Below are 13,145 nucleotides of genomic sequence, written 5' to 3'. Positions count from 1 at the left end.
GTGAAAGTTGACGCTCTCCTACATGTCTGCTGCGCTTGTAAAATCAGATGGGACAGTAGAGCTGTGACAGCTTGATGGAGGCTGATGCTGTCAGTCGTGGCAGAACCAGAGCACAGTCAGGATGAGCGTTTCCTCTCAGATTATGCCATAAACTTACTGATTTTATTTCTTCAAAACACTTCACTGCAAAGTTTTGCAACCATTGGAATCTATTTTTAAAAAATGGATTGTGTTGAAGTGTAATATTGATGATATAAGTGCATATAAACAGCTAAAGTTTAGGATAATTGAGCTATTCTGATTCAAGTTGTGTGAGTCATTTGTATATAGAACAATTTATTGTGGGGCACAAGTTGTGACACATTATGTGTATTTGTGTGGGTGAAAAGAAAAGAAAAAAGTCTGTACCTTCAGGCATCCTGTAGAAAAAAAATCCCCCCCTGTAAATAGATTGTAAAAGTAGGACATCAAGTAGGAGGATTGTTAGTATTATATAATCGCTTTTTGGTATCCTATTTCAATAAGTTCTGAATATAAAATGTTGGATGTGCATGATTAATATCTGAAGGATTCTGATGACTTATTGTCCTACCTAATCCATTCATCCTTTCAAGGGAACACACAAGACACACACACAAAGCATTAAGAATACAGAAGCAGGATATCGCAGCCCACTGACACTCACGTCAAGGCAACAGAAAACACAGTTCATGCCTCTGATCTCAGAAAGTGTACATGACTGATAGTTGCTGAAAGCTTCAAATATCAAAAAGACAAAGACTTACATGCTGTCATCATAGGATGAAACCCGAAGCTGCTGATAGCAGAGCAAGTTATGATTGTGAGGGACTATTCTGTAGCGTTGCGGTGGGAGTTACACACAGTCAAGCTTAACTTTGCTGGACTATTGCTGCATCAGTACCTCCATGATACTTGTAGAAGTTGGAAGTTTTGGCTTTGTGTCAACCACAGGATGGACATTTGATAATATTGTATAGAAATAAATGAGTTGTTTTAACTAAACCAAAACCATATTTAATCTCCTAACCTTTAATTTAAGTGCAATCTAACATGGAACATCTCAGAGTGGGATAACTGTGACTATGTTGTGTATTCTTGCTGCCTATTGTAACACTCAGTATTGATTCTGTATCTAACTAGCAGAAAGTGAGACTGTTTACATTGTTTTGCAGATTGCCTACTCTCACCATTTCACTGAAAAAATGACAAATGCTTGCTCACATATTTTTACCTTAAACTTTGTCTTTTTCAAGGATGGCAACAATTAAATCACTTATATTTGACTGAACAACATTTTTTGCATTTACATTGAGCGGATGCTGCTACACACTTAACTGGATTGCATAAAGGAAACAAATAATTACCCATAATGCTGTATAATTTCAGGCATGTTGAAACATAATAGACTCTGATGTAAGTCATTTTCTCCAGCTGAATAGTGAGCACTGGTTCGTTTGACTGCTGAAAAGGTATCACAGTACATTGTGTGACAAATAAAAATCTATGAAGAAAAATAATATCATAACTACGTTTCACTTAGCCTCTAATCACTCATTATCTAAATGGGTTTTTACTTTTACTCCCTCACAATGAGCCGCTCATATCTTGTAATGCAGCAGGTCTTTCTGCAAAGGAAAGCGGTCACATTGCTGGGATTCAAAGACACACAATACTAAGTATTAGGGTGGGAAATCTAATAGAAAAAAATAAAATATCAGGATTTTTTGCTTTACAATTATGAAATTGATATTCTTGTTTTAAAAAAAAAAAAAATTTTAATAAATAAAAACAATCCATCATAAGATTTTTGTCATTTTTATTGTTTTTATTGATCTTTTTACTCGTCTTCTTGGGCATTTTAGCAGCAGGATGATGGTCTGGTTACTGTGTTGTTTTAAATTGAATTGACACCCAAAACCCGTTTTTCACTCGAATCGGGAGAAAAAAAAACATGTCATTACAGCCGTACTAAGTATACTAACTATATCCTATGGAAATTGGGATATATTCTACTGACTGGCTGTGCTGTGCATGTAGACATAACGCTCATTTTTAAGCAGCAGATTCCTTCTATGTCAAGTTATTAAAAAAAAAAATCTTGCATATCCAAAAAAGTAAAACAAAAAAAAGTGAGTAATTTTATATCAGTAGATTTTAATTATAAGTCACCATCATAAGAGAGGAGTTCTGTTCACATTTCCTCTTTCCTCACTCACTGAAAGACACATAGCATCATGAGTCTGAATGAAAACAATTTGCTATGTTAATGTTTTGCATATCCTGCAAACTTAATATTGCGTATGTTCATATTGTGATGTCAGTGCTAAATCATCTGTGATGCTGACCTGCTACCGGCTGTAAATGCTCTGATCCATCTGCTGTGTTTTGTTTTTGTTTTTTTTCATTGAAAAAAAATAAAATAAAAATGAATAACACCTGCTTGCTGGAGCAAAAACCAACATGATGAGAACAGTGGAGTGAATACACCAGTCATTTGAGGAGAGGGTAGATGCAGCTTCTTGGTGACATTCCTGTTATATTGCTGTTGAGGGAAATATAAAGGGAATACTCTTGCTGTGATTGTGCTGTTATTTTGCTTTGTAAAACTGGACATTCCTCCTGGTTGGAAAATGTTTTAATAGCAATGTTTTTTATATGTTTGTTAGACTTAACTAAAATATTGTGTCCAAAATTATGTTGAAATTATTTAATTCAGAAATTTGTTTAACAATGTTATGACATATAACATATTTAAACATTTGTTTAAATATGTTATGACCTTAAGCCTGTTTCACTTATCACGTTACTGACTGTAATGTAGTCCCATGTAATTTTTGTGATCTCAAAACTCTTTGTTTCTGATTAGTTTTTAAGGCACATAGTGACATTTATTATGTACATTTCTAGAGCTGTAAGCAGCCTATCAAATGTACATAACCCTATCCAGAGGCTGAGAAACTGCACTTCACAACATTGGCTTATGGAAGGCTGCATCATGTGCCAGCTAGATTCCACTTAACGCACCACATCAGTATTCTATTCTACTCTATTCTATTCTAGTCTAGTCTAGTCTAATAGTCTAGTCTATTCTATTCTATTCTATTCTATTCTAGGCTGGTCTAGTCTATTCTAAAGTCATTTAGCAGACGCTTTTATCCAAAGCAACTTACATATGAATGAGAACAACACAAGTATAAAATCAAACGGTAGAGGACATCATAGGAAGGTGCTAGTGAACTGTCCATTTGGACGCAGGTCCTTACATGAAGTGCTACAGGCTTTTTCTTTCTCCCTTCCCACCCCATAATATCACCTATGTTATCGTACAAATATTTAATACCCTAATCTTTGTTGCAAAGAACTGAGCTAAGTTCTCCGACTTTCCAACAAATATAGCTATACTAAGTGTTGAAGTGCTCCTTGAAGAGCAGAGTCTTCAGCTTGCTCTTAAAAGTAGACAGGGACTCTGCAGAGCGGACAGAGTTTGGGAGATCATTCTGCCATCATGGCACAACAGAGGAAAAGAATCTGGCTTGTGATTTAGTCCGACATATTGGTGGTGACACGAGGCGTCTTTCACTGGTGGAATGTAGCTGTCGAGAGGGAGTGTAGGTCTGGATTAGGGAGTGAAGGTAGAAGGGAGCTGTTTGAGTTATTGTTTTGTAAGCCAGAAGCAAAGCTTTAAATTTGATGCGTGCTGCAACTGGAAGCCAGGGAAGTGCGATTAGCAGCAGAGTGACATGAGCTCGTTTGGGTTAGCTGAAAACCAGACACGCTGCGACATTCTGGATCACGCGTGAAATGACCAGAGCCTGAACCAAAAGCTGAGTCGTGTGTTCTGTCAGGTACGGTCTGATTCTCTTGATGTTGTAGAGAGCATATAGGCAAGTACGGGCAACAAAGGCAACATGGACCTTAAAGGTCAACTTAGTACAGGTCGGGATGAGTTGTGATGTGCCAAAAAGGGTCTCCAGACAGACTCGAGTCTGATCTGAGAGCCCAGTTTGCAGAGACATAACCGATCCATCTGTGTAATATACAGAATCTCTGTGAGCCAGCGTTAAAAAGGGGAACAGAATGGTGGACCTTCCACTCAGAAGAATGAGCTTTGCAGCTGCCACCATCTCCAACTGCAGAGCCGTTTATATGTGTTGTGGAAGCGGGGGAGTCTGTAGAGTTTTCAAAGATGGCCAGGTTGCTGTTGAACTGGTTATCAATACCATATGCTTCTGACAAACATTTGAAGACCAGAAGCTGTATAATTCAGAACCAAAATAAGTGTGCCTGTGAGCCTTCTGCTGTTTGGCACCTATCACAGATAGTGGACACAGTGGGACAGCTTTGTTTTGGAATAACACAGTAGGACTGCTCAACCTGAGGTGGGAGCTGTTTATAAACTGTTTATATCTGGTTGAGGGTCGGCAGAGACTCCTTTCAAAATAAACCTGTGTTGTGTTTTGAATGAAGTTGTCCCTCTTCAAGTAAAAGGGCAGGTTATCCAGGGAGTCCTCAGAAAAATAACCGGCCAATGGCATAAATTGACGCTCTCCTCAGTTCATATTATTGCCATAAATTTCCCCAAAGTACTCTATAAATCGTAATGGGTTGGGGATAGATGTTGCCAGGTCCGCAAGGCAGACCAGAAGGTCATCTGCATACAACGCAACTCAGGTCTGGATGTCACCAAACTTATTTCTTTTAACATATGGATGATCGTTAATGCCTATGGCCAGGGGCTCGAGTGCGATGACAGAAGGGGGAGACAGGATGTCCTCCTGGCTCACCACATTACAGCGTTAATGGATCAGCCCAATTTCCTTAAGTAAGGATGTTAGAGTCAGGGTCAGCTTATGTCTCGACCCAATCTGTTTCCTCCTTATCCTTTTTTTAATGAAATCCAGAGCCGCCGCCTTATGAAACAAATCACAAATCATTCCTGGCATAGGAGATGTCAGCACATCCTGAAAAGCTTTAAAGAACTCTATTCCAAACCCATGTCGACCTGGCCTCTTACCATTGGGGAATGATTTAATGGCCTCTTTTAGTTCAGACACCGTAAAGTCGGAGTCTAAAACAACAGCATAAACTTTCTGAAAATGGTGTATCCCAAAGAAATGGTCATTGCACAATTGTCTTGAAGCTGACTTGGAAGCGTAGATGTCAGCATAGAAATACTGAGTCTTTTATTCATGTCCTTTTGAATCTGTAAGCAATTGGTCGGATTTGGATTTTATATGATGGATTTCTCCTTTTGCCTGATTTCCTTTCAGTTTGCTTGACAGTAAATTTTGTGTCCTATTACCCAGCTCAAGGTGCCTGGTAACTTGCTCTCCCAGGATGGTTATATTGGTATTTTAATTTCAAAATTAAATCCCTCTGTCTCTTCCTGTATTCCACACTTAGTTTTATTCTGTGATGCTTTGTGTGCTGTAACAAGTCTTCTGACATATGCTTCAAGTGTTTCTCAAATAGTAAGTCGTTCACCTCCCCATCGTCATTAGTTTCAAGGAACTGCAAGATGAGTTTTTATACAATGCTGTGACAAAGTTTTTGTCCCCATTTCTGATTTCTTATTTTGAAAATTTGTCACACTTAAATGTTTCAGATCATCACACAAATTTTACTATTAGACCCACAACACAACCCGTGTAAATACAAGATGCAGTTTATTAAGTGATGATTTTGTTTATTAAGGAAAAAAAAAAGCTTTCCAAACCTATATTGCCCTACATGAAACAGTCGACGAAAAAGTAAACGATTTGTGTACCTGTGAATGAAAGGACCACTCTAAATCAGATGGACGTTGCAGTCTCCAAATATCTACCACTTTCTCAGACTTCATCACACTGCTAACGGATTGTACAGTTGAAAGATAAGCAAGAGCTCGTCATCATCATCAACTACCTCGCTGTGTAACACTGAAGTTGGTTTGTCTTGATAGGTTTGATGCAGCTAGCATTAGCCGTAGCTTTGCCAATGAAGCCTCTTGTGTTTCTGTTTGTTTCTGTTTGTTTCAGTTGTCCGTTGCGGTGGCAGATAATTGTTAGGAAAAGTATTGTAGTAAGAAAAGAGAGTTAAATGATGAAAAGGGTTTTTGTATTAAAAATACAGTGGTTGTATCATGAAGAGCTTAAAGAAACCTTGCTACTAGTCCTACTCCTCATCATCTCACTAGCGACCCCCACCGTTTTGACAGTTTCTCACACTCAGTAACTTTCAACAATGAATTCAGATTGTCTTCCTTATGCTCGTGCTGCAGCGTCCCAGTGTTTTCATGTGGAAGTAAACATTTCCACTCAATAGGCAGATAATAACACAGGACTGGAGAGCGGTTTGGCAGTACCTCTCTTGCTTCCTGATCTGATATTATATTTCTTCTTTTTGTTTTCTGGCTGTGCCCCTCATCTGTTTGTGTCTTTTACAGTAAATCTGTCCTTCATCTCTGTCCATCTGTCTCTCTGTTATAAAACTCTGCCTCTCTGTTTATCTTTCCTTCTCTATTTCTCTGTTTTCCATCTGACTGCTGGAGGATGAAACTTGATGTTGCATGCACGTTGGGAAATCGTCACACAAAATGTGTTTCCATGATAAACAAGTCCTTTGTGTGTCCATGTATGCTCTCCATTGTCAATGTTATATATAGTAAATCATTCCCTGTCTCAGTGTGTCGTCTCTGTGTTTGTCTTTGCATGCCGTATGTGTTCATATCTCACAGTCTTGATGTGTGTTTGTGTGTCTGGCCATCTGTTCCCTGTCGAGTCTGGTCCTGACTCTGAGTGCTTTGTCTTTCTCTGTGTTCTTGGATCAAGAAGATGTAGCATTACTATGTCTCTGATGTGCTGTCATCCACACACACAGTTTATTAGCTCTACCCATTTACCAAATCTAAGGTGTTATTTATCACAGCATCATTAAAATATAATCATCAGGTGCCTTCCAAGTCTTAAAATTTGATGTATCCAATCTCAGTTGAACAGCAGTGGTGTGATGATTTGAGTTTGTTTTGCAGCTACTGGACCTGGACATCTTGCAGTTATTCAGTCCTCAATGAACTCCTCCGTATAACAAAGTATTATAGAGTCATTGTGAGGTCAGACTGAGACCAGGCCTTTACTTTGAATTAAATTCTGGTGGTGAGACTTTACAGAAGTTGTATATTTCTGCAAACTATAATGTACTTAAGCAGTGTCACACAGAAACTTAATTTTGCCAGTATTTGCTGCTAAAGGTGGTCTACAAGCTCCTGGGCATTAGTTTTTCAAAAACATTGCCTCTTTGGTTAATTCTTGTTAAGTGAATAATGATGTAATATTATATGCTGTGTTAATCTGTAGTTGCATTTGCCTAATTTTAAGATCTGTAAAGGAGCAGATTTTTTTTTGTATTATCTAATAGTAGGGTGTGTTTTCTTTTGTAAATGACTACCTTTGAGAAAGTCTACCTTATAGAGCCTAGAAATAAGATAATTAACACACATAATTTAAACCAATAATTGCTTCTGATTAACACATAAAAGGCTATTATTTAAATAAGCTGAGAGAAATATATCCCGGTAAATGTCTATAAACCATGTAAAATTAAAACAACTGCCGGAAAACAACAATTTTATAAGCTTTGACTAAGAGAGGAATTAAATAATGAAGTACATCTAATGATATAAACTTACATATATTTATATATAAAACCACTTTTCAGACATAACACTGAACTCTTCCAGGTTGAATATCTTGTAGGTAATGTAAAGTGGCAGGTTAAGGTTTCTCTCATTTCCATCTCTCTGCTCTTTTCTTGTTTTTCTTCATCACACCTCTCTGTTTTCTTCACACTTCTTGCCTGCCTTTTTTTCCCCCTCCGTCACCTATTCCCTCCCTAAGAGCTCGCCTGATTCCTGCAGAGACATGCTGCGTCATGGAAACAAGCGGCTCGGTGTGCGCGTGTGTGGCATGGCTGGTGTTAAACGCACACTAACAGCACCTCCTGCTGTCCTACTCTGCAGAATGTTTTAGACGTTGAAGATTTACTAGGACCTGAATCAGAATAATAGAAAAGAGAAGGTTTTTATACAAACTCTGGGCATTTCTGCTGTTTTTATTTCCCCACTAAGGGTTGTTAAAAGGCAGTTGTTCTCCTATGAAAATGTGAGGTTAATTGGAGTTTATGGCAAAAAGAACACAAATTTTTTAATGTTTTGCCACTAACTGGATGATTCACCTTCTGTTAAAGTGTGCTTGTTGGTATGCTGGGATTTTTTGCTTTACCTCCCAATAACATCTACATTTCCTCTGCTTCGTAGAGGAAAGCTAAGCTGCGTGTTATGACACAGCATCATGCATTTACAGTAGATTGTCATTGGCCGAGACTGAGGAGAGAGTGTACCCTGAGTAGTGGCTGACAGGTGTAGGTCTGCAATACTTTGTTTTTGTGTTTTTGTTGTTTCAGTGCTGGTAAGTCGGATTCGTTTCCAGTAAGGGTTGGACTCTGCCAAGGTTGCTCTTTATCACAGATTCTGTTCATAGCTGGACAGAATTTCTAGGCGCAGCCGAGGTGTTATGGAGATCCAGCTGGGTGGCAGGATTGGGTCCCTGCTTTTTGCGGATGACGTGGTCCTGTTGGCTTCATCTGGTCGTGATCTCCAGCTCTCGCTTGAGCGATTCGCGGCCGAGTGTGAAGCGGCTGGGATGAGAATCAGCACCTCCAAATCTGAGACCATGGTCCTCAGCCGGAATAGGGTGGATTGCCCTCTCCGGGTCGGTAGTGAGGTCCTGCCTCAAGTGGAGGAGTTTAGATATCTCGGGGTCTTGTTCACAAGTAAGGGAAGGATGGAACGTGAGATTGATAGATGGATCGGTGCGGCGTCTGCAGTAATGCGGGCTCTGCGCCGGTCTGTCGTGGTGAAGAAGGAGCCGAGCCAGAATGCGAAGGTCTTGATTTACCAGTCGATCTACGTTCCTACCCTCACCTATGGTCATGAGCTGTGGGTCGTGACCGAAAGAATGAGATCTCGTATACAGGCGGCTGAAATGAGTTTCCTCCGCAGGGTGGCCGTGCTCTCCCTTAGAGATAGGGTGAGGAGCTTGGTCATCCGGGAGGGGCTCAGAGTAGAGCCGCTGCTCCTTCGCATAGAGAGGAACCAGTTGAGGTGGCTCGGGCATCTGGTCAGGATGCCTCCTGGACGCCTCCCTGGTGAGGTGTTCCAGGCACGTCCCTCGGGGAGGAGACCCCGGGGAAGAGCCAGAACACGCTGGAGGGATTATATCTCTCGGCTGGCCTGGGAACGCCTCGGGATCCCCCCCGCAGAGTTGGCAAATGTGGCTGGGGAGAGGGAAGTCTGGGCTTCCCTGCTTAGGCTGCTGCCCCCGCGATCTGGATAAGCGGTGGAAAATGGATGGATGGATGGATGGAGTCTGTCAGTAAAAGGGAAACCATGCCAGCCTAAACAACCACCATATCTGGCTAGCAAATATTTTCCAACAAGCATCCAACCTCCAGCAATTACTAATGTGTGAGAACCCACATCTAATTGTTGGATTATGCAAAAGTTTTCCAGATAAAAAAAAAAAAAAAAACCTACTCCGCATCACTTTTTGCTATGTTTTGTACTCACTATACAGTGCTATTCTTTTTACTTTCTGCATTTAAATAGTCTAAAATTGCATTCATTAGATTCAGAAATTCACTGCCTTATTAATATTTTGACTTTTTTTTTTTCTTTATGAGCCGACATATGAATAACAAGTGGACACACTTTTCACAAAACTATTGATCCAGTGTGTCAAGTTTTAATAAATATTTTAATAAACATGTTTATTTATATTTATTAAAAATAAAGAAACTGTTAAATCTTAAACTTGTCACTTAAAATAGTTAAAAAATTAAACTACATATAATTGATGGCCGGCCTTCTACCTGTAAGTATTTCAGGGAGTAAATATGTTTGAAGTAAAAGTGTGGTAGCCTTTGCTCTCACTACGTTCACAACATTGTGTGAGTTTGTGCGTTTCAGTCAGTGCGAGAAACACAAATGCCATATACATGCAGTTCTTTGGCAACAATGATTAAATGGAGCCAGAAAAATCTCCTAATTATACAGACACACAAGCAAAGACTTAAAAGCATCGAGCATTGTCTGCAGCCTCCCACATGTACATACACTGTACACACAGCAGAGTTGAGAAAAGCAGCACTCAGAAAGAAGACATGATTACACCAAAACACAGCTTTATATCTTTATTTCTGATTAACAATTGGAAACGGTGTGTTTGTATTTGTAGCACATAGACGTGTCAATGTTTCTTTCCTATATTCAGGTATACAAATACTGGTGACCTATTATTATTTTATGTTATAATAACGTCAGATGCAAAACAAAGATTCTAAAAACTAACTTTGTGTTCCTACTTTTTTAAAATTTTAGTTTTTGGTATCATTATTTTAATGATCTCACAGTCATTTGTGAGAGATTTAACTTATTTTATTTTATATATCTACAACTGGTCCATGTCCCATTTTTACTCTGATTATTTAAGTGTTGTTTTTAAACTGAAAGTTGGAAGTAAAACTTGTACATGAGTAAATTGTTGGATTAAAGTAAAACTTGGTGTTTTTAAATAATGAAGTTACTTTATCTAAAAGGTGTTTATGAATCCGACTTTTAGCTTCCTGCCCTCCTGCTCCCACCTCCCTACCCACCCCAAACATTTCTCCTTCCTAAACTGTCTCACATTACTGTTGCAAAAGTTTCAGCAAAAAATGACCAAAGTTCTTCCGGTACAAATGTTCAGTCCTCTGTGGGCCTTTTACCTGAAACAAAGAACACATATTCCTGTAATTTCTATTTCAGTTTGTACCAAATACTCAACTGTGTCCTTTTATTCCTCTTCCTCCAGGTTTGTCCAAGTCTTTCCCATTGGACAACTCTCTGTTTGACAGCTGGCTCGCCCAGTCGGTTCAGATCACCGCTGACGACATGCTGAGCCAGTGGGCTTTGGGTGCCCAGCACCATGACAAAAGTGGCAGACTGCTTTCTGACCAGGTAGGGCTTGTCCTGTAGGAACTTTGGGAGAGGAAGTCTGAACTAAGGGTGCATTCACATCCGGATAGTCCGCTAGACTCGGCTCAGTTGTAGGGGGGTGTATCCATTCAGACCAAGATTGTATTCACGCTGCACTTTGGTCAAACACGCCAAACCATTACAGTAATAAATCCCCATTCCCACCAAAGGTGGCGCTGCACTAATGTATAGCAAAAGAGAGGACAAGGTCCTCATGAAGAAGAAAACTCTGTTGCGAGTTAAACATGGAGCACAAAACTATATTTTATGCAAGTATACTGCAAAAATCCAATGCAACAATCGACACTGTATGGACAATAGATGAGACAGAGGACTCTTAACGCTGTCGCTATGTATTTACCCACCATGCAATGCTACGTCAAATGCAGGAAGTGACTTTTTTTTTTCGTAGTCCACCACCTGTATTTGGTCCACTTGAAACGCTCCAAGACCTGCGTATGTAGGCGGACTGAGTCGCCTTCTTTGGTCCGAATCAGAATTAATTTGCCTCATTCACAGCTCCCCAAACGAAGCGGACTTTCTGAGCAAATGGATTCTGATTCAAATCAAAAAGGCTGATGTGAATGTGCCCTAAGTCCTGCTGGGACTGCAGTCCAGTCAATATGTTTTGTTTGTAGAACGCTATCATAGTTCATCAACTTTGTTCTTAGATTTTTCTCTCGAGGAACACATAAATCAGCTGTTCTGTTGATCAACTTTCCAGTGAGAATACTCTTCATCCCTTGACTGGCACCAACAAACAATCACTGATGCAGCTTTTTTTGTTTTTCTTCTCTGGTTTACTTTGATCATTCCTTCTAAATCTTTCTCACCCCTTTCTCCCCCACTCCCTGGCCTCCCTCGTCTCACCTACTTTTGTCCTCCTGTCATCCAGCTTCTGCAGGGTGAAGAAAATTTGCTAAACCTCATGATGGAGAACTCGATGCAGTCTGCCTGGAAAACGCCCCAGCTGGGTCGTAAACCGCGAGGCAGCAACAAGCCCCGGACTCGAGGACAGGCCACTGTCTCCGCTCAGCCTCAGATGCACCGACCTGCAGCCGCTGCGTCCGCCGAGAGCAGCTCCTCCACGGCGAAGAGCCTGTGGGCGAGCGTGACGGAGGAAAAGTCCAGTCATGCCGGCCGCAGAGGAGAAAGGTCCAGGGGCTCTTCCAAGACCACGCACCACCACAGTCATTACCACCAGACCAGGAGTTCAGACCTGCACAAGGACCCACCACCACAGCCCCCTATCTCCAAAATGGATTCCTGTCACATCTCTGAGGAGCGCGGCCCGTGGGACAGCATCCACATGGGCAATGGAGTTACATCTGGATCTGGTTTCACTGCGAGTTCATCTCCACCTCCAGCCTCCAGTCCGGGGATGACGGTGCCTGACACAGGGGCAATCCTCCGCGGCGGGGCCCCACGTCCCCGTCTGGCCCGCCACGGTAAATCTAGAGGTAGGGCGAGCGTAGCGGGGTTGGAGTCCGTGGACCTGCCTCTTTCAGGAAAAGACATGTCCCTGCTGGACACTGCTGAGACTGACGGGTACTTTACAGACGGCGAGCAGAGCGATTCGGACACACGTTCTGGTGGACGCAAGCTGCGGCTGTCACAGCTGCATTCTGGGAACGAGGACCTGGTGAGGAGAAGCGTGTTGGCATCCTAAAGACCTGAGACTCAAACGGACATGTGCGCACATGCAGGCAGAATCCTGGTGGCCGGTTGCTTTTTATTTTTCCCAATCTGTGCCCAGTATGAAGTCTACAGACCATAGCTGGATGGCTTTGTTCAACCAAATCCCGTTGCACCTACATATGGAGAATTTCCTCAACTACTTTGTCTTTTTTTGGGGGGGAGAGGGTGGGAATGGGGGGGGAGGACTTTGAATGTAGCTGTATATCATACAGTAATGCTTCTCCACTGGACCGCAGTTTGTTAACTCGTCATACAAAGTGATACATTTAACAAATAGGGAGAAAAAACATTAGCTTAGCCTTTTTCTGTTTTGTATATTTCCGATTAGTTCTGGCCTCACGTCTGTGATACCGATCAGACTTGGGAACAAACATTT

The 13,145-nt window shown here is 41.0% G+C and overlaps 1 protein-coding gene across 1 annotated transcript in view; it reads left to right on the top strand.

Annotated features, from left to right (window-relative positions):
- Window positions 1-12,875, top strand: part of jade2 (jade family PHD finger 2) — a 226,000-nt gene extending 213,125 nt beyond the window's left edge. The window contains exons 13-14 of the mRNA XM_079247914.1: window positions 10,908-11,053; window positions 11,967-12,875. Coding sequence (XP_079104040.1) covers window positions 10,908-11,053; window positions 11,967-12,740 — 920 coding nt within the window. The 3' untranslated portion in view covers window positions 12,741-12,875. The remainder of the gene's footprint in view (window positions 1-10,907; window positions 11,054-11,966) is intronic.
- The last annotated feature ends 270 nt before the right edge of the window (window positions 12,876-13,145 follow it).

This window comes from Telmatherina bonti (genome assembly GCF_933228915.1).
Source record: "Telmatherina bonti genome assembly, chromosome: 10".
Lineage (NCBI taxonomy): Eukaryota > Metazoa > Chordata > Actinopteri > Atheriniformes > Telmatherinidae > Telmatherina > Telmatherina bonti.
Note: the sequence above shows the minus strand (reverse complement) of the source record. Positions and strands in the feature narration are given on the sequence as shown.